Source organism: Contarinia nasturtii, unplaced genomic scaffold, assembly GCF_009176525.2.
Source record: "Contarinia nasturtii isolate CC-2019 unplaced genomic scaffold, AAFC_CNas_1.1 Cnas_scaffold_1037, whole genome shotgun sequence".
NCBI lineage: Eukaryota > Metazoa > Arthropoda > Insecta > Diptera > Cecidomyiidae > Contarinia > Contarinia nasturtii.
This window is the reverse complement of record NW_022198383.1, coordinates 643,904-666,203: the sequence shown is the minus strand read 5'-3', so window position 1 is coordinate 666,203 and position 22,300 is coordinate 643,904. Positions and strand designations below refer to the sequence as shown.

General features: G+C 35.3%; 1 protein-coding gene across 2 annotated transcripts in view; it reads right to left on the bottom strand.

Annotated features, from left to right (window-relative positions):
* Positions 1–11,467, bottom strand: part of LOC116343883 (POU domain protein 2-like) — a 68,254-nt gene extending 56,787 nt beyond the window's left edge. For both annotated transcript variants that reach the window (XM_031772182.1, XM_031772183.1), the window contains exons 1-2: positions 10,843–11,467; positions 4,292–5,242 (exon numbers count right to left, since the gene is read on the bottom strand). In XM_031772182.1, the coding sequence (XP_031628042.1) occupies positions 4,292–4,505 (214 nt within the window). In that variant the 5' untranslated portion in view covers positions 4,506–5,242; positions 10,843–11,467. The remainder of the gene's footprint in view (positions 1–4,291; positions 5,243–10,842) is intronic.
* Between the last annotated feature and the right edge of the window lie 10,833 nt (positions 11,468–22,300).

Below are 22,300 nucleotides of genomic sequence, written 5' to 3'. Positions count from 1 at the left end.
ATCACAGTGCGGAAAAGTTCATCTTACGGATGTAAGACATTTTATTTTTTTTCGGTTTTATCATAAAATCACCTCTTTTTTTTTCTATATTATTAAATTGAAGTCAGCGCACTTCGAACGAAGAAAAAAATAATAATAATAAGCCAATAAGAAATTATCGTTCGCTTTTCTCGTTGCGATATTGGGCCCGCGCTCAATTCAACGAAACAAATACCAAAAACAAAATCAATAACGACCTATTTATTAAACAAAAAGCTCTCCTCTCTCTCCCTTTCTCTCTTTTGTTTACATCAAATGGAAGAGTATATAAAATGCAGAAGATCAAAACAAATCTAGTGAGCGAAAGAGAGACCAGAATCGTTCCGTAGTCATCTGAATGAAGAAGAAGACAACGACGATGTACTCGATATGTGTATTACTCACAAATGAATTGGCCAAACGGATGATCGTACCAACAACAACAATTACCAGCGAAGTGGTTGCTGTCGAATTGCAAGAGAATGAACAAAATATAAGAAAATCAGTATCTTACACAAGAAACTACCTCACGAATTTTCATTAATCCAATTACAAGATAAGCGATATACACTATATTGAGTTTGCGCGCGCGCTCTCTCTCTCTCTCGCAGAACACACTCACAATATTACCGAATCGAGTGAATATCGCTCGCGCGTCTTATTATTTTTCACGTGTTTTATTTTCGTGTGTTTTTTTTACTCTTCGTTTGGCAGTGTTTTGTTCCTTGTGTATTTTTGTTTTGTTTTACCGTGGTTGCACTCAAAACGTTTGTTTTGCTAGGCTCGCACAATATCGCATCAATGAAAATGTTCGTGGTGTGAAAGAGCTAACCAACGAATATCTGCAGAGAAAAAAATACTCAAATTTATAATGCATATTATATCAAAAAGAAAAAAAAATACGGAGAGTGAGAGACAAACCAAATGACGCGCAGAAAGTTAGTATGCTGCGAAGAAAGAAGAAGAAGCAAACGGTTCTAGTGTTGATTTTGTTGTTGTTCGCTTATGTTTTGGCATTGTATTTAAATTGACTGCACAACGAATGAGAGAACTCTAGCATAACACTTTTTATAAAAGTGTGCAAAAAGACACACGGACAAACAAGAAAACAAAAAAAATAAATATGAAAACGAATGAAGAGAAGAGAAAAAAATATAGCAACAGAAAGAAAAATAATAATGCGATCTTATGCAAAATTGCTAAATGTATTACAAACGCCTATAAATTTTGTTATTACATATTATGGGTATTATGAACGTGTATCTTTGGCTTATTGTTTTATTCCTTTTGCTTGCATTGCCAGATGATCGAAAACAATTCACGCGCTAGTCGAACTACGACGACGATACCGAGGTGAGGGTAGAGAGAGAGCACAAGAACAAGTAAGGTAGAGACGGGAGCAAGACGGCAATTTGAGAAATAGAAGAAAAGAGATGTTGGCAGTAGAAATAGAAATTGGCATCAGTCGTCGCGTACTTTAGCTATTGCAATATATGCTCCGTTGTGATACGATAATGCACGTCATGATAATAGAGAATGGCAATCGTTTTGACCGTTGAGAGAGAGGGAGAGAGAGAGAAAAGGAAGAGATTGAACCAAACGGAAGACTAAATTGGTAATATTTATGTAGTTGCTGGCCACGGTAACACACGCCGAATTAAATCGAACCGGTCAAACACATCGAGCACGTTGTCATATTATTGTTCATGTGCGCTCTTCTTTCGCTCTCTCTCTCTACCTTCTGTTTGGACAGTGTGTTATGGCATGTTTTATGCAAAAATATTAAACTCGATCCAATGCACGTACTTGCATGCGCGCCTCTTCCACTTATTATATTATTTTGTTGGGAAGAGTGAGTGTGCATTTGACCAAACATTAAAATACCAATTAAAATGAAAATCGTAGATGATGATGATGACGGCAGCTCGGCTATCTCCCTTTCTCGTGTTGCACAGATTTTGTTTTTGTTTTTGTCTGTCTATATTACCATACCAATTCGTATGAATGAAATGAAGCAAAGGAATTGCGTCAAGCCCCAAACATGAAAATTATATGTGAATCGGGCAGTGTGTGTTCATATATTCAGTGGAAAAATGAAAGAAGAAAACCAAGATATGTTCGTTTCGCATACGAATTCTGTAATGCATTGTCGATATGATAAATGTGATCTACACACATTGTACAGCCAAATTGCGGCGACTGTGTGCTGCTGTTGTTGTGTGTAGCCTTGCCAGTTGCAGCCAACCTTTGCACGGACATCACGGTTTCTGCATAAATGTGTATGGAAAATACGTTTTCGATATGAAAATGAATCAACTATTCATTATCTTCGATAAATTTATAATATAATTTTCAGGTACGGTGCATCGGGGAATATATATATATGTATGGCGGAAAAATTAGAACTGGTACGGTGTGTCTTCGATAAATTGCCATCGATCGCTTGTTTGGCTGGGCTCTGTTTTGAATGCACGACGAACGTTAATCACACAAACACACTTACTCCGCGGAGCACCACAATCGTAATCCAGCAATCGATTCGGTCTGGATTGGATTTTGTGTATGTTAATACATTCCAAGGCACCAACTTCTTCTTCTTTTTTGCCTTTTTCCAATTCGAAATTGCCATCGATATAATTTTTGCATCACAATTTATAATAAACCATAATAATATCTCTCGTGTCCATCGCAAGCAAGTTGTTACATCAAATTAGATTGGATTTTTGTTGTTGCTGTGCGTCTTTTGTATTTTGGTGGCTTCAGAGAGCGCATATTTTGCATGTTCTTTTCAGATTCGCATCGTTAAAATCGATACACACGGTATGTTTTCATTAAAAAGCAAACGGACAAAAATTTGCTTAATTCGTGTGACCGCGACTTTGAACCACACGAAGATTAATAAACAAAAGCGATACGAACACAACGAAAATAGACGGTGCCCGTCGAAGTCAATAATCTACACCAGTAACAATGGATCTCTCGCAAGAGCGAGAGACAAAGAGGCAAGAAAAGTGGGACAGTGTAGACGAATGAGAAATGGTGTAATTTTTGCCGGATATTAAAATCGATTGTGAATAAAAGAACAAGACACTGTAAATAATCATCCCAAATTAATAATTGATAGATGATCTTTCAGTTCGTGTGTAACTTTGTGTAAAAATGATTGTGTTCATTGTTGCGTTTTTTTTTATATTCCCGATTTTATTTTCCCCACATCGTCATCGTCGTCCTGAGTAGCTCGTTATTTTGTGGTCGGATGCAACCCTATCGCTTATTCTTCGTTTCTTTTTGTTACATGTTCAACCGCCGAAAAAAAAACAACAACCATATGCTTGATATCTAAATTAAGTGCAGTAATCACAGTTTGGAAACCCACAATTACATTTTCATACGAATGCAAACGGAGAGCGAGGAGAGCGAAGAAGAAGACGACGAGGAGGAAGAAGAAAAAATTGCAAACTGAATTCTTCTAAACGATGTGTTGATGATGAGCACAACACTAAATGCTAATAAAAAACGACGCATTACTTTAATATATGTACCCTTCAGATTTCCTCTTTTTTCTGTTGTAATGCGTAGTTCCTTAGAGAGTTGAAAAAAAGGAACACTTCGGGACGCAAAAAAGGGTTGTCTTCGTTGTCGTCCTTTTTATAGTAAAGTGAAAAAAAAACACTCGAGTTTGTTGTCTTCCGTCTTTTTGTAGGTACGATTTTTTCTTTGCGAACACATTCGTTTCGATGATATTTATCTTTTACTGATCGATTGATATACTTAACCCTAATTTTTCTTCTTCTTTTCACTAAAGAAAAATGTTTTGTGTCGGGTATATTATGTCATATAAATACACATAATTCGGTTTGAATGGCACACGTTATACAATCGGCACACGCCGCATTTAGCAGTACAATAAGCAACAGATTGCAATGCACACAGTAACGGGGGCAAATCATCGACTAAACGATGATGACGGTGATGACAACACCGACTGACACACTCACAAAAAGACAGAGAGACCGAGAGAGAGAGTGAAGTGAATAAAAAAAATAAATAAACAATCGAAATTGGGTTGCTTGAAGTCGAGAATGAAATACATTTTTAATATGCCATTAAATGTTGAGCATCTGAAGTTGTTGATTGCGACACCTCAATCGAAAATGGAGTTTTTTTTTCGGCGATGGTTTCTTTGTGAAGATGCGCGCACTCTTCAACGCCGTTTACAAATCGAAAAAACAAAAAGAATCGCATGAAAATAAAATGGGACAATGGCACTTACCTTGATCTTGCATTTTTTGATCGTATTGCAATGAATCTTCGGCGCTATAGATTTGACGATACAATTGATGACGTGACGTTGGTTTATATTTGGACATAGTAAAATCGAGCGGTTGTTGATGTTCCAATAATAGTTTGTTACTAGTGGCACGATGGCAACGATCTAATACCGCTACTCCTTGGTGTGTGTTTCTTTGTGCTACCAACAACGGCATAATGTCACACACCGTGCACTCCCAATGGAATGTGTCTCTCGCTCACACACTCTCTCTCTCTCGCTCTACCTCGTCACTGTGTCTCTAGTATTTTTCACAGACGCGCGAGACGATTGAATGTCTTTATTTAGCACAATTTAGCAGCTCTCTTCCTCTTACTGTTGGGGCTTGCTGTCGCGGTCAGAAGAAATTGTGGTGCGTTTAGTGTGTCGAAAACAATTCGATTGTTTTTCTTTTTTTTCTTCTTATTCTCGTTCAATTTTCCGGTTTATTTCGTTGCTTTGTGGACCTTTTCTTCGTTTTAAAACGACTGTTAAAAATGTCTGTTAACACCTTTTTGTGTTTTTCTTCGTGCAAGTGGTTCGCTTCAATGAATCGTTTATCTTTTTCTCCTGGCAAGCGTATATTTGATGATTACTTTTGGGTTGTTATTTATTGCAATTTGATTCTCAGTGTACGTTGCTCTGTTTTCGCGCTATTCAATGCTAAAGGCTATCAATCACGGCCTAACTATCTGATTATCTTGAATGTTCAATGACATATTTTCTCGAAGAAAAAGAAGAAAAAAACCGATCTTATTAATTTTTCGTGTGGGCGTTGAAATTTTAGTGCGAAAAATTCTCTCATTAGCTAAACGAAGCGATTTTCTTCTGATGTGAATATGGAGAAAAGTTGCCGTGAGTGACGGAATCTTCAAAACTTTTACCAGTGGAATTCACCTGTCGAACGGGCCTTGCCTGGAACGAAACGATTTACACATATTTACATCAGAAATGGAAACATTCAATTGAAGAGAAAGAAAATCAAAACAAACAAATTGATATAGAAAAGTTATTCTTGTTTTTCGCTTAAAAATTCTATGAATTTTTTTCAAAAAACAACATATCGAATGAATGTAAATAAAATATGTTTCAAGTGTAAATACTGCACACAGTCTTGAGGGCAAACTATTTCGTTGAACACGATAATTTGCAAAAAATGTATATTTGGTGCTAGAAAAATTGGCATTTGCAATCAAATTATGCTAATCACATCCAATAAATTAACAAAAAAAATAATACAAATGGATAATAATTAAAAAAAAGTTTCACGTCTTGGCTTTCTTTTCGAATGCATGCACGGCTCAACCATGATAATGTGTTCATTGCACGATTAGCGTAATTTTTTTTTCTGTATTTTTGTTTTGGTTTTGATTGCATAATCAATAGGCGTACATACATAAACATAAACATCGAAAAAAAAAAAACCGAAAATTAAAACAATTATCGCCAAATATGTGCAACATATTTGGGTTTCTCTTCAAAACATCACAAATTACAATGTGTTTCTTTCCGTGCGCACAAATTGAATATATGTATTTAAAGCAAAATAAAAACTGGCCAGAGCGATTCTCATTGAGCGAACCAAAATAAATGTGTAATTAAGTAAAATGTTAGAAGAAGAAAAAAAACACAGCACACACAATATATAAATGAAATAAATTGAAAATCCAATAAAAATTGGACCTAGATTACTGGATTAAAACCGTATTAAACTACAATTTATATGCCAATGTATGAACATTGTTCATTTATCATGCATTCATATTTGGCCAATTATTGGTCTGTGCGCGTTGTGTGAATATGGATTTTGTTTTTTTCATTAAATTTTTTTACTTTGTTTTTGCAAATAAGTTTTAATTTTTTGCTTGTTCTCTCTATCTGTGTGTGTGGCTGGCTGGCGCTGTCGAGTGTGTGTGTGCGCGCTCGTCAAAAGAAGTGATCGACCAACAACCGCATCAACAACCAAACAGCAATAGGCAAACTGATTTAATTTTATTATAAAATATCATGCGATTTATGTGCTCAAGAGGAAAAAAAGAAGCAAATTTAAAGCTTAAACCGGAGCGAGTGAGTGAGCGAGAGAAAATACAACACAAAATTAGCGCAACGCGTACCGTATACAAGACGATACACCAAAAGCGTCTTGCATATGCATTAGCATGACTTTAATTTGTTGGTTTTTAATGAACATTCAATTGCGTTATGGCATGGCATTACGCGCTCATACGATATGGCACAGCCACCACAAACAAGCAGTGGCAATATGCCGCTAAAGTGCAAACTGCGTAAATTTAATAGATCTCAATGGATTGTTTTCTCTCTTTCTCTCTCTCTGCGCTTGCATTCTTTTGCACTAGATGCACGCTCATTTCTCTGTGTTTTGATTTGACTTGAATATCGAATCGGAGATTGGATTGTAGAGAAGTGCTCAAAACCAGCAAATGGTCTGTCCAATTTCTGCACATCACCGAATCAACCAACCTAATCTAAGTGTGAGCTTGTCGTATTTTTTTAATGTTCGTCATTCTCGATCACGCATCATCCAAATGTATACAATGCGTAAACATGTTTTCTTCATCGACCAGAAACTACATTACTTTAATTTCATTAAAGCTTTTGCTCAAATCTTTAAATAAATCATGTGATCGCATGGAAATTAACTTGGTAATGTGTTGTTGTAGTTGCTGATTTGTGCAATAATCAGTGATGGAAGAGAAAAAAAAATATGTTGATTTTTGTGTGTTTATTCGAATCGCAACCCGAATTAATGAATATTCAAATTGTTGCCTGTCAATCATTGATATTCTCGATGTTGCACTTTTCACGCCTATGCAAATCTGATTCTCGGCATCTTTCGTTTTTACTCTGCCTCTTTTAATACATATACTATAAATTTTTATGCATTTCTCGTTTCGGTTTATTTGCATTGATTACTCTATTGACTGTGAATCATATCAAATAGATCATATATATAGACGATTCAGTAGCAAAAGTTGCTGGCGAGTGAATTACATGCAAATATCGTTAGTTAACAAACAGCGCGCGATAATGATCGATGCAAATTGCAAACGAGAATGGCAACATCAACAATAAACCGTATTAATGTATGCGAATTGAATGAGTGCGCGCGCTCACAAAATATGGAATTTTGGAATTAGAATTAGCATTGCATATGCCTTCTAATATAGTGGCTTCTTCATAAAGACGAAATTGCATTTTAAGTACCCTTCAATCATGTATAATAATACAATCATTCATGCAAAAGATAGAGTTGTATGTAAAGCACATGACGTGAAGATTCACACATGCATATATGTTGCATTTGCGCATACAATATCATACATAATGTTTTTTTTTTTTACAATGTTCATTTGCATTTTTTCGTGTTTTCGTTATAATTTTATTATCGAGTTTTTTTTTCCTTTTTCTTCTTAATGCGCTGACGGAATTTGCATAAACACATGAATTGCGAGCATGTTTCGGATTGACGCTCACGTTACTTATAATCAACTCGTAAAATAAAGTGCATTTTGAATGGGAAGTGAGTAATAGATTTTTCATTTTTACGCGAATTAAATTGAAAGAAAAAAAAAGTTGTTGCAAGATGTTGTGAAAATGAATGCAAATCAACGTATTACATATATTTTTACTAATTAACAATATAATTCAAAATGGCTAGTGATGAAACTGAAAAATATAAAATTGCGCGCACCATTTGTAATGTATGGTTAATAGCCAATTGTGTAATGATGGGCGGCAGCAGCAGCGGCGGCAGTGGCGGCGGAATCGAAACAGATAGAGACACATACCAGAACGAAGCATCCATTTAACTGGAAGATTGATTACAGTTTATTTCATTTCATCGCTTTAAACAGACCAATGAAGATGTTGCGCTTCATAAATCAACAAATTTATGATGGAAACGCCATCAATTTTCATTTTCAATTGACAGATTTTCAGCCATTGAACAACATATTTACAATACTTTGATAAACTTTTGTGTTAAACATGATTTGTTTCAATTATTCATGTAGATATACTAAGCAATCATGGTGTAATTGACAGCTTTAAAAATTGCACGGAAGATGAGCTTCCTCGGAAATTTACGGAGTTGCATTTTGAAAAGAATTCGATGAAAATTCTATTCGACCGTGTGATTCCAGTGAAAGACCCAAATCTCTTCTCTTTTTGCACGAATTCCAATGAAAAAAAAATCCGAAAGCTTCATGTTTCGGATGGGAATTTCCATGATGTGCACACACATCATCTTATCTTAATAAGCAACTCACTTCACAAATTGATATTCGGAATGAGTTCATAATTGAAGACGAAATTCAAAGACAGAAACTATATGGAATTTCGATTAATCACCATAAATCGATGGTGGTTACGTCAACTGATGACACACTTGACAATCTATATCGCATAGACTATCGATATTTTCCATTGAATTAGTTTAAATTGAATGAAATTTTATTATTGGCTCACCTGTTTGGTCATTGAAGAAAAGGTATATATGTCATAAATGAAGTTATAAAAGACATTTTTTTTTCTTCCACATTTTGTTGATTCGTTCGCATTTTGTTTGTCACCTTTATATTCTTGTGATAAGAAATAATCGATTCATCATCTGATATTGATAATAAATGTATATTTTATTCAAGGAAGGCAATAATTAGTCGTAGAATTTTCAATCGAAACCATTTTTTTTTCTACTTAATATTTCAACAGCGATGAATCAACACATTGTTTGCTATCATAATTCATTGGCGTGATTTTTGTTCGATAAGTCAGAGACAATTTACGCAATTCGAAAAAAAGTTTCACAATTGTCAAAATATACATGGCATGATCTAAGGATTTGAATATTTTATCAATATTTTATAATCGCTATTTTCAATTTGTTGATTTGTCATCGATGTGTTATTTGTTCATTTCTCCAAAGAAAAAGGAGAAGAGAAAAAACACCGTTACGAACGATTTCAATATTGACGAGATAAGGAATCAACGGAACGTAGCAAGGTGTAAATGATTATATGAACGTTTGATTTTAATGCCGACTTATTGAATTATAAATTGAATTCAATAATTTAATTCGTCTTCGCATATCGCGTCTCATTCGATTTCAAATATGGAACACAGCCATTCAATTTTATTTTTAAATCAATAAAGACGATATATATATATATAATTTTTCATTGAAGTAATGCGCATATTTACAATGTATGTTCATTGAATTGGAATGGGTTCTAGGTGGATTTCGTCAGCGTGAACGTTCGACAGACGAACTAAGTAACACGATGAATCGGACACAATCAAGTGCTTTGTCGCAACATAGACTCATAATCAATTGAATTGCGGCACGTTGATAAGTTCGTATTTAAAACAGGCACTCTTTCTTTTTCGAAGTGAATTTTTTTTCAAGTCATAAACTCAAGAGGCCCCGTGAATACATTACACATTCGTCATTTTATCAAGAATTTTTAACAACAACAAGACTAATGAAACAACGAATAATGACTTTTTAAACGAAAAAAAAACTTTATTGCACACTTCGTCATTCGGTTACGGAACGAAAGCAAACTGAAATTCAAATGCAATCATTTCGAAAATCGATACTTGCTTTTATTGGCCTCGATGGTTCAAAGCGTGTATATATCAAAGATATTGCAATAATTGAATATGTACATCATTTGTGTGATGCATATGTAAGCGCTTTAAAAAAAAATGCTCATTTCGTGTGACACAATTGAGTCAATAAGCTTGATTCAGTTGAAGTTGACTTATATGTTTCTTATCATTCACTTTGCGCTTAGCAAACATGCTAAGTAAATAGAAAAATCGTTTGCCAGTGATTCTTTTTCTTTTCATTTTTTTTTCGGTGTGTGCATCGACTTTGAGCCGCGCTAAACATGTTTGATGAACCAATTTTTTTCTCATTGCTGATAAATCTATTCGGTTACGACTGATATTGTATATGTAGTTGGAGAAAAGAGTCAATTCTTTGGATTAATCTCTGTTTATTATTCAAACACCTCACAGGCTTTCCGTATTCACTTTCCGTGCGAACATCGGATCGGTAAACAAATCGTTCAATCAAAGTTCAATGAAATTATCGCAGACACAAACATTAATATGCACTCCTTTATTTTAAACAAGTGCAACGCTCTCTTTTCCAACAAGAACTTGAACGCAAAGTGATTTTTCAAATCTTTCGATTTAATCTTTTAAATCGACACTCCATTTTTTTGTGCTTGGACATTTTTTTAATTTATTAAAAACCATTGAATGCTAAGTAAACACAATGCATTTGATTGAAACGATAGAAGGCAAATTTTTTAAAGACACAAAAAAGGAAGAATTTAACACAAACTCAAGAATAAAAGTATCTTCCCGATTTCAAGTTCACGAAATAGATCGATTTTCGTTTCATTTTATATTCTAAAAAGTTGCGCAACACAAATGACAGAACAAATGGATGATTTTCACACGAAAAAGAAATAATTTCACAATACCTTATCTTCCGCTTTTATCTCTGCCTCACTAAAACGTGTTCCGGTCAGTTGAATAAGAATTCGTCAGAATTTTTCCGAAAACTTTTCCAAATAATGATTTCTCAATTTTTCCACACTTAAGTTATCACATGCATATTTTCCAAAAAAAAAAATGCCAAAAGAATGTCTCACTAATTAAAATCCGGCTTCCACAATTTCAAACACTTTCATGAGTCAAAAGTCGCATGTAAAAATGTAATTCAATCATATTGTCACTGAAGTTATTCAAAAATGTCACTAGATTTCCCATTTGATTCAGCTCATGCAATTAATCCATTTCCGATTTGTTGTGCACATAGAAAAATGTTGATAATTTCTTGTTCAAATTGCACGTGATTATTTATTTTTCCCGCACAAATTCGAAAACGAACGTTTAATACACCGTCGCACGTCAAACAGGACTTATGGGCTACTAATTTAGTTTGTCCGATATTGTGAACACAGAACATACGACACTTGATATAGAGTGATAGAAATGCTGTCGAGTGGGTGCATGAATGTGAAATGATGATTTGAAAATGTTTGTTATTAATAAAAAATAAAAAAATTAGCGCGTGCAACAATAAAAAAATGACGTTCGCCTCGTTTAAAATGTGAAATGGTACTGACTCGCGTAGAATTGGTGGTTCGGTGTCGCCGATTTTTTTTTCATTCACTCGACTCGCATCTGTGTATAAGCCGCGTGTTGTATGTTGTTATTCTTTTTTAGCTCTTTTATTTCTTCTTCATCGTGTGTTGTCTTCGGTGTTTTTCATTCGATATTCGTTTGGCGAGTACAATATAATTGTGTGTGAATTCGCCGCTAAATCGCTGTGCCGTTGAAAACTCAACCGAAAACAGAATAGAAGACAGTAAAGTGGAAAACCTATACACTTGTACAAACAAACTGTCTCATGTGCTCTTCGCGAGTTTGGAGTGCGCGCGGCACGTATGTATTGGTGTATATGCGCGACAATGTGTGTGTGCATGTGTTTATTGCCTCACAGAAACGCACTGCTCTCCTCTGTGTGTGGAGCATATTGTTGACTGGTTGTGTGTTGCCCATTTGTTTTTCTGCTGGTTGCCGTTGTGTTGGTTAGCCAAGTAGACGTTGGTGGGGCCGTTTATGTGCATCCAATCAGAATATTGTTTTACGATAGGCGCGTTATAATGTGCGCGGTTATGTTAAATAGCACCTATCTTTTGTGAAATGTTTTGTCGTTACTTTATTTGAATCGTTAATAATTTTACTACGGAGCCTTTTGATTCTGATTCGGTCTCGCTTGCTCTCATTCTCGATGCTTTTGACTCCAGTGCGAAATTCTTTCGCACTCTCTCTCTCTCTCACTCTTTCTCATTCGCAAAGAAACTTGATTTATATTTTTTTTTTTTTGAGACTATCATTCTTCTGTTGGAATATAATTGCTGTGCAAATACAATCAGCAACCACCGTTTCGTCTTCTGTTTCAACTGCTGCAGCATTCATCTTACTTTTTTTTGTCCGTATTTGCTATTTTTGTTGTTGTTCCGTTCGGGGCGACGAAAAGGGAGCGAGTGTTGGTGCGCTTTGAGTGCGAATTTAATGGCAGCGAACACAATATAACAGCAAACAACCAACTTGAGCATTATTACGGAATATTATTGCACAGCAATTATGTTGATGTGCACCGACTCGGGTTTTCTTCAATGTCTCCCTGAGACACAGACACATATATACAATGAGTTAGAGAAAGATAACGCCAATGAACGAAAGCAACACATGCTCAATTCAAATCATATCCTCTCGGCATATAAAACTAAGATATGAATTATGTGTGTTGAAAATGATTTGTTTTCGTTTCATTTGGCTGGGTTTTTGGTGGCTCTCCGGAGTTTTGGTGAAAAATTCATTAAAATTTATGGACCAATATTGTTTAGCCAGTCACTCTATTTTTGTTGTCCTTTTTACCGTTTTTCCTAATATAATTTTTTGTGCGAGTTTGTATTTTCGGCACATCGTCGCATCGCCGCGCTCCCTCGGTGATGCATGGCTTGTCGCATTGACATGCAAAGATATAATCAAGCAAAAAGCCAAAACAATATACAGGGAGCCAGCGCCTCACAGAAGCAAACCCCCCGAAACACCACCATGAGGACAATGTACATTTAATCGCTACAATTTGTGTGTATATGCGTCTGTGTAGTATTTATCGGTTGTGGTGTCAGTTTTTCCTTTTCGCACGCTTCTAGTTGTACGGTCAATAATTATATGGATCGTTGTTGTCATAGACATTGTTGTTGCTCTATAATCAGAAATTGACGTCGCCATTTACACCCTCGAGCGTTCGAATTGATTCGGAATAATGATGAATTGTCTGGCTCACGGACGCTGTGACATTAACATATAATTTTCTTCCCAAAAATATAATAAATTCATAAGAATTTTCACCCAAAACGATTGTTTACTACGAAAAAGGATTATATTTTTTAGATTACGATTATTGCGTGCTGAAAATGAGAAAATTTCCGCACAAAAGATTTATCGAAATTATAATTTATAGTTGCTGTTTTTTTTGTGTATGTAAGTTTGTTGGTGATGCGATAGATTTTAATAGTTCCTCTTGGAATTTTTGCGAACGAACACCGAACCAAATTCGCATTTATCAAAAGTTTTTTTCTTTTCGGATATATGTTTGCGCGCACGTCATGTCAGATAAAAAAAAGATGGAGATTGGAAAATGTGGAAAAAAGGCGGTCGAGCTTGTGTGTTTTTTTGTTTTCATATTCGATATTTGTGTGTTAGCAATATCTTTGCGTTTATTTTATGAAAAATGCCATCGAATTTTATATCAGGTCATTGTACATGAGCAAAGCGTATATCGAACGAAAATGAATGAAAGCAACAACCAAGAGGGAGCGAAATGAAGAAAATGGTACAAGCACAACGGAATGTTACATATTGAACGATAGACGATACATTTTCCGGGGGATTTCGGGGGGAAAGCGCACACGTTAGCAAACGAGAATGGAGAGCATCGTATTTATAGGGAAAATATGTATGCATGGATATGCTTTATTGAGAAAAAAGAGACACTTCCTTTCATACACAATATCTGGCACCCATACATTCGCATACAATTTTCGAAAGAGAAGAGTCAGAGAAGAAAAAAAAAATAGTCGCATTTAAATTGGTTGAAGAGCATGCGCGTTCGATTGCTAAGCCTTTTTATCATGAAGCTTGGGTGCTGTCGAGAAGATTTTCCAATTTTTTCGCTCTCTTTTCCTTTCCATTTTCATCCAGTTTTCGAGTGTATTTTTATTTTTGGTTTGCATTGCCCCCCAAGTTTTACATAAATACATAAAAATTTCACCTAGCGAACGATAACACACCAACCGAATGCGAACGGAGACGAGAATGAAAATAATGCGAAAGAGCCAAACACGTATCACGATAAGCACATTCATACAACACATAGATGTGCTGCACGATGACAATCATAAAGATTATACCTACTATGCTATGCTGGATATGTTGGAGCTGCTGCTACCGTTGTTGCTGTTGTTGTTGCTCTGTACATAGACCTTTTCTAGCTTTGTTGCCATTTTCATTCCATCGTCGTCCTCGTCCGCATTCGATTTTCTTCAACATCGTACACAGTTTTTTCCCTTCGCCGCCAACTTTGTCCACCGATTGCTACTTTTTTCCGTTCCTTTTCATCTTTTTTCACGTCCTCGTCTCTCTCTCCCCCTCACACTCCTCACTGCCGAGTTTTGTTTGCTCAAGTATTCATTGTTTCGTTTTATACCCGAGATGGTCTATGTACTCGAAATGCAGGAGATAGAGCTATAATATTTAAGTGGATACAAGCGATAAAATATATAAGCATTTATATTCATAAACCATATTCTATAGCAATATTTTAAGCTCAATACAGCTCTGTGCGTTTTTTGTTTTGTTACTTCTTTTTTTTGCGCTTTCTCTGTCACACACGGTCGTAATGCAATTTCATGACCGAAACAGAAAGCGCACACCGAATACATTGTGGACGCGTTTGTGTGAATGTGAATTGTGGAATCAGCTATGGAAATGGACAGAAAGATCTTTTTATCCTCTGTATTTCTCTAGTGTCGTTCGTAATTCTTATGCGTCGTTGTCGTTCATTTCATATCATGTTCTCTCGGGCAGCTTTTTTCGTATTCTTCATCTTCGCTGTCGCTGCTGTTGCTGCTGTTGTTGTCGTTGTTGTTTATGTTTTCAGTTGTTGCTGTTGTTGTCACACAGCCACTTGGTTGATGATGATTTTTCTAGTGTCACATGTTGTTGTTGTTGTTGGCTGATGCTTCTTCTATGCTACACTTTTTTTTGCGCTTCGTTTGAAAAATAATCTGTACGTGTCTTGAAAATTCTGAATATTTCATTTTATTATGTATATACTTTTGCTCCGCACACCATTTATATTTCGAAGCCATTGAACAACATCCAACGCGGCCAACGGACTCAATGCGCAAAACATTTTTGATGATATGCTGACTGCTATTGCTGGTGCTGGTACATAATGTACAATGCAACACATAAAAATTTTCCATATGAATCATCATCGTCATTTATTTCTTTGCATTTTATACAAATTCACACCCCCTTTTTGTAATACAAAAGTTTAAAATATTCAAATATACGCCCTTGTTTCGTTCGCTCAATGTTGCTGTAGCGGCAATGGAGAGGCGACAACGATGATGCTGTGAATAAATGTAATGATAGCACTCTAGATTCTTGTGATATTTTTCCTTGAGACCCCCGTGCCGTGTGTATGATGATGATGCTGCGCCACACACACACACACACAAACACTCTTATTCTTTTGCTCTGTCTCACTTTTTCCTCCATTCTCTCGTTACATATGAATATTGTTTGAGCACATTTTGTGATGGTGGCGCAAGCGAGACAGTACGACATGGAAAGAAGGAATGGATGATGTTTATTTGCAACCCAAATACCGAATGCTCCCTTCTTGGTGTGTATATGTACGGACAATCGTTGAAACGGCAACGTGACTTAAGTTACAATTTTAGAGCATAAAGATGTAAAGCTCCTTGTGTCTCTTATGTATATTGGCTTCGGGGGAACCAATAGCAGAAGATGCGTTTCCATGAAAAATTTAACTACCTATGGAAAATATGGGCAAGTTGAAAATGGAAAATATGTATGTATTATAAAATGATGTTTCTCACGACGAGATGTTCGGTGTAGAAAGAGAACGATAAAAACTGGAGAGCTCATTGCATATGCGGGTGGATGCATGAACGAACGAACGAATGAAAGAATGAGCAAGCAAGAGGGAGAAAGAGAAAAAAAGCTAAAATGAGCCGTTCAAACGACCAGATCGAAAAGAAGAAAATCGTAAAATTATTATATATATTTACATATTATTTTCGTTTATGTAACGGTTAAATTGTATAAAAGCTACTGTCGCCCGCTTTTATTTATTTATTTTATATACAAATATTCAGCAAGCACGAAACGAGAGAAAGCACACATTTGTGTGTGCTCGTTTCGCATTTTCCATTCTGTCGTTCGTTCGATGTGTGTGTGTATTTGCTTTTATGAAAAATAATTTAATAGAGAATTTTATTACATAAGAAAACTTGCCATTTCTCCCTCTCTACATCTCGATGCTGGCTCCCCATCACCGATTCAAACAAATAAGAAAATTTTATTATGAATTCTTGGGTGGTGGAGTGTACTGCTTCTCGTCTTTTTTTCAGTTTAAAAATGGACGGTAGAACAAATGTTGCCTTAACGTCATAGGTTTGATTGTTTTTTCTCTTCTTTGCTTCTCGTTTCGAAATGTTTGTTTTTCATTTTTCTCATATATTTATTATTTGTTAAAAAATTTCGAAAGCTTCCATTAAGGTCATCCGAGGATTGCAGGAAAATTCCAATTCGGAACGAATATTCGATTGGAGCTCTTCTCTGCAACTGTTATTATAAAGATGCGAACGAAGTTGAAATGGTTTTGCACAATGTTGACTCGATTCATATGAAAATCATGCTCATGACTTTTCTTTCGCAAAAATAATAATTTTTTTCATTTTGACCATTTAGCCGTTCGTATCATTGCAAAAAAAGGAAAGAAGATAATGAGTATGTTTGCATTTTCATCAGCGGCCAAGCAATATTGCTTCTAATTAAGAACACAATGCACGTGTGAAAAGTCAGATAGCTCACCAAATTTTTCGTACATTTTCCATCTTTCTCTCGCGCGCGCTGTCTCTCTTGATTCGAATATGCAGACAGTAGCGAATAATTATTACTTGCGTGAAACAATCATAAATTTTACGAAACTTTTTTTTCTCATTGCCCTTTTTCCTCTTTCTCAATTTTTGTGTTATTTACCGCACTCGTGCTCACCCACTCGCACATGCTATATCAAGTTACATTGCTTCAATTTATTGTTTTTATTACTTTTACTACTTTTGCCACGCTTTTTCCGGCACAAAAATGATTCTTTTTTTTACTCCCCACTGAAATTCAACCAGTTTTGCCAAGCCAAGTCGATTCTTTTAGGAAGAATCAAGACTCAAACTTTCATTGATATATGTCGATTAATTTGATGGGCGTTGAAATCGCTACTTAATACATGAGTGACGTTTGGGTGATACTTTGAGCGAGCATCGTGTGTTCAATGGAAAAAAAGCGTCTTTGTAAAAGCAGACGAAAGTTTTTTTTTCTTTCATGAAAATCGATAGCCATGAGAAAATGCAAAATTGATATGTGCGTCTGGCACAGATTTCGAAAGCGCGCATTTTATTGCCGCGATTTTCCATATTCTGTCCAATTAATCTCCAAATTATCGCACTATTTGAACACGAATAGCATTTACAACGTAACCGATTTTCGTGCTCAAATTGCACACATTGCAGATTAATTTTACTGTTTTATAAAAAAAAAAGAAATCTTACGAGAGAGATTTCTGAGTCGTGTTAAGATTAACATTGCTGACGAGCTTTACCAACTGTGAAATATGCAATTTTATGGAATATTTTACTTGGTATTTACTCAAAGTTTGAATTTTCTAAACATTAGCGATTTGCATTGAACAAGACCAAAGAGATTTTCTTCATTTTTTCAAAAGTACTTCGAAATCTATCGCGTATTCTGGAGTGGAAATTTCCTCGAACAAATTTTCAAATGCAATATTTAATTTTAAAATTAATTTGTGAAGTGCAATCTTTTGGATAAATAAGAAAATATTCATTCATTTCACAGTTCTGTGAATATTTTAAGCAGAAATTCTTTGTAAAATCTTGATTTTTTGCATGTGATCTGAATGAACAATTATGTTTTACGAATATGCATAAATTCCAGGCTTATTTTCCACCACAACTCAAGTGTTAAGAACTAACTCATCATTCTTACGCCACATACTTACCTCTCTATCTTCATTCAAATTGCGTTCAGCTACCATTTTTTTCGATTTTATCTGATTTTTGTATTTTTACCTTTTTCTCGCAAGTGCTGGGGCACATTTGACGAAAGTCTCTGTTTTGAAAATTCGCAAATTCACGTTGCCTAGCCAAAGAAATCCGAAAAAAACTATCATATACAATATTTATTTTAAAGAGGCGAATCCTGTGGAATGTACGTACTTCGTGGTACTAGTACTATCACGAGCTCATAAGTTAATTGTATGATGGCAAGCAAATCTTCTGCAAATCTTGAATCATAATGATTGACCGAAAAAAAGGAACTTAACGATTTTTTTTTGTATGGAAATCACGCAACAAAGTACGCATACCAGAGATAATTAGGTAGACTTACATTGTATCGAGGTGTTGAAACGAAATACGAGCGAAATAAAAAAAAATCCACAATTTCATGATGTGCATGCGCGCGTAATGCAGATACGCAAAATACAATCGACATATCGGGAATATAATAAGGTTGAAACGATATTGAGCTGGGGTCCTATGCAAAATACGTTTAAATGATTTCATGTTTTCATGGCTCACACGAAATGCGCGCACGTACACACACCGAAAAAAAAGAATGGCATAATGAACAGAAAAACTGAATGGGAACAATATGCGATTAAGAAGTATTTTAGCGAACGCTTGAATTTTGTACATGCCAAGGTGAAGAAGAGAGCGAGAGAGAGAGAGAAATGTTGCGCATCAGCGAGGCATGAATGCATGCATATGCATAATATTCGCAAATGGATGAAATAGATAATAAAACCGAGATAACAACAAGCATGAGAGATGGCAAAAGCAGGCAAAATAAAAACGCTTCAACAATGCACTTTTAAGTGGTCCAGATCGACTGCAAATGCGCTTGCCATCCGTTTATTTCATGGTGAAATTCTCGTAATTCCACAAGAGCACTTTTGTTAGAGCGTCCATACTACTTATGCTCTCTCATCGAGTCGAGTGTGCACCAGAAAGTGTTTGGAGCCCATATCTCTTGCACATGAACACATTACTTTATTAATATATATTTTATTTGATTTTATTTTTGCCCAGTCGTTTGTTGCTCGATGGGCCAGCGACCAAAAGAGATGAGCGAGAAAAGTGTTTCGTTCTTATCTAGATGAATGCAAACATATAAGATTCTTTACTTTTCGGGCATATTATTTTTCTATGCGTATTGTGTTGGGTCGACGTCGTCGTCGTCGTCGCACACGTTGAATACCGAACGGAGACGGTAAAGAACGACACATAAAATTGCATGTCGAAATGAGAAAAATGCTGGCATCGCATGCAAAAATACCATTCGTGACACTGAATGGAGAGAGAATCCATTCTCAAACTTTACATTCGATCGTCATTGCTTGTAATCGCTTGTGATGCCATTATACCGTTTTTCACATAAATGAATGTGCTTTATGCCTTTTCATGTTTGAATTTATTTCGATTTTAAATTGAAATCGACGTATTGTTGGTTTTTTTTTTTCATCTAATGAATGGAAGCGTGAAAATAATAATAACCGTTGATTTAGGCGCTCATTTCATAAATGACGATTAAAATAATTTCGGAGCAGCGAAGACGCTGCAAATAAACCGAGAATTCGGTTTGGTCATCGAGCGCGCAGAAAAGTTCATTGAACATTATGTGTGGATTTCTTGTTTTTGGTTAATTCGAAATTCATATCGTTCAACGAAACGGTCAATTATCTTCAAATTTATGATTGAATGGTTTTGATGATTTTTAACCAAAAAAAAATTAATTGAATTCATTCGGAGGAGAAGACAAAGAGATACGGACTAAAGACTATCTATTACAAAAATCTTATTCCAATTTTAAGCCGCTCGTTTTACTCATAACTTTCGCTACGCATTTTTATCCGCGATGAAATTCAGATCTATTAAATAATAGTTAGCATCGAAATGGTTTCACAGGTGGATTGTATGAATGAATAGCGGATTTGTTTTAAGTTGTGCGCCAAACTTTAATCTTTTTTTCCATTTCGGATTGTTCAAGTGGTTTCTTTTTGGCCGCCCTCTGACCAAAAACCGACAACAACAACAACAATGAAGAAAAACAATTCATTAGCTATTTAGCTATTATATTCTCATCATGGAAATGCCGCATCCAGTAGAATCGGTAAATTATTTCGTAATTGAAACCGCCGCACACTTTCGGAAGAATAAGAACGATTCAAACGAAGAAAAAAAACTCCTTTTAAAAGACTGTAATATTCGAATTTTTAACAGTGCATATTTTCTAAATCTAATTACAAAGCGAACAATGAAGAAGTTGTTACGAAAACGAAATACTTTCAAGAGATCTAAATTAGAGGTAAAGTACCAAATCAAAATCAATAAGAGAACAAAAAACAGAAGAAGTCAAGACAATCCACAGATAGGAAATAAACACATTGGTTATACATTTATATATATTTTATTTTTTTTCGGATAAAGAGCATGTGCAACTAAATCGTGTGTAATAATAAGGCAAAGTGAGAAATGAGATTTTAATCTGTTTACTGTGCTTTCTTTTTGCTTAACGCAATTCGACCAAACAAACAGATCTATTCGTCCGAGAGTGTAGCCGTACTGGGTTATCTCTCTCTTCTTCTCGCTCTCCCCGTCTCTTTTTCGTTCTGTTTCTGTAGCTTTTAACAAATATCGCGCATTGAAAATATATATAACAAGCAGTATTGCTTTGGTTATTGCACAGTCCTTCTCATTTTAATTCGTTATTTTATAAAATTGTTTCTGAGGTTGTTATTTCTCTTGTTTTCCTCACTGTTTAACATTTCTTTGTTGCTTTTTTTCTCTTGGTGGAGTTTTTTTTTTTTCATTTTGTAGCAAAGAGATTTTGTTTCATCGGTAATTTTCGTTCGATTATTTTTCACGCTTCTTTAAAATAGATCGAGAGCTGAGCGCGAGCGCAAATGCGATCACCAAATTAGAAGTGAATATTATATTGTTTTCGCGCACCTCGTTCACGTACTCTTTCTTGATCGTTTTCGTTGAAATGCAATTATGCTGTTTTAATATTGTAAACGGTCTCTATCGACATGAAGCACACCAAATCACAACAAAACGTTTATTATCGCGCGACCATTATTTACAGTCGTTAAACGACACACTCTCATCGATATCGCGTCGAACAATGTTGGCCAGTGCGAGAGAGTCGGGGAAAACAACAACGATTGTCATATCGATTGAATTTACGAATATATTGCAAATGGTTTGTCGTATATAGGGTGACCACAATTGGTCCGGCGATTTTTTCTCGAAATTGATAGCATTTTGAAGGAGTCAGCAAAAATGACATGAAGCACACTTTTTCTAACCTAAGGAAAATTTCGAATTATATTTCTGCATCGGGGGATCCGCTCTCTGTGGAATCGGCTTTAAACTATGGAATCCATTCGACTTGAATGAAAACCAGTTCGCAGTCACCCTGTTCCATTATTATTTATGGTCAGATAAAACAATTTAGAACTCTTTTTCACTTTCCTTTCACATACAGATGTGTACGAATGCAGTGAAATGTGGCGATGATCATTTTAGACCTTTTGCAATATTTACAACGTAACGCTAGACGCTCGCCTGTCTAGTTTTATCTATACTATAAAAAAAATTGATCCGAAGCAAAATATGAAAAACCATAACAACGTAAACAATAAATGTGCTTGAATTGTTGGATATCGTTCGGTGTCTATTTTTTTTCTCTTGGTGATCGTTTCGATTTCGTTTCGATTAGAAAATCTATTGTTTTGAGCATCAATAATAATAATAATTCATTTGATGCATTATCAATGGAATATCGATTCAAATATTGTCATACATACGAAATTGATTCGTTGGATTGCACGTTTATTTTATGGTCAATAATGAGCATGGAAAAAGTGTGTACATTTTTAGACACAACCTGATGTACAAAATTTAAAAAAAAAAAATACATTTGGCTATCAAATTACGTCGTAAGGTCAAAAGTTCAAAGAACAATGGA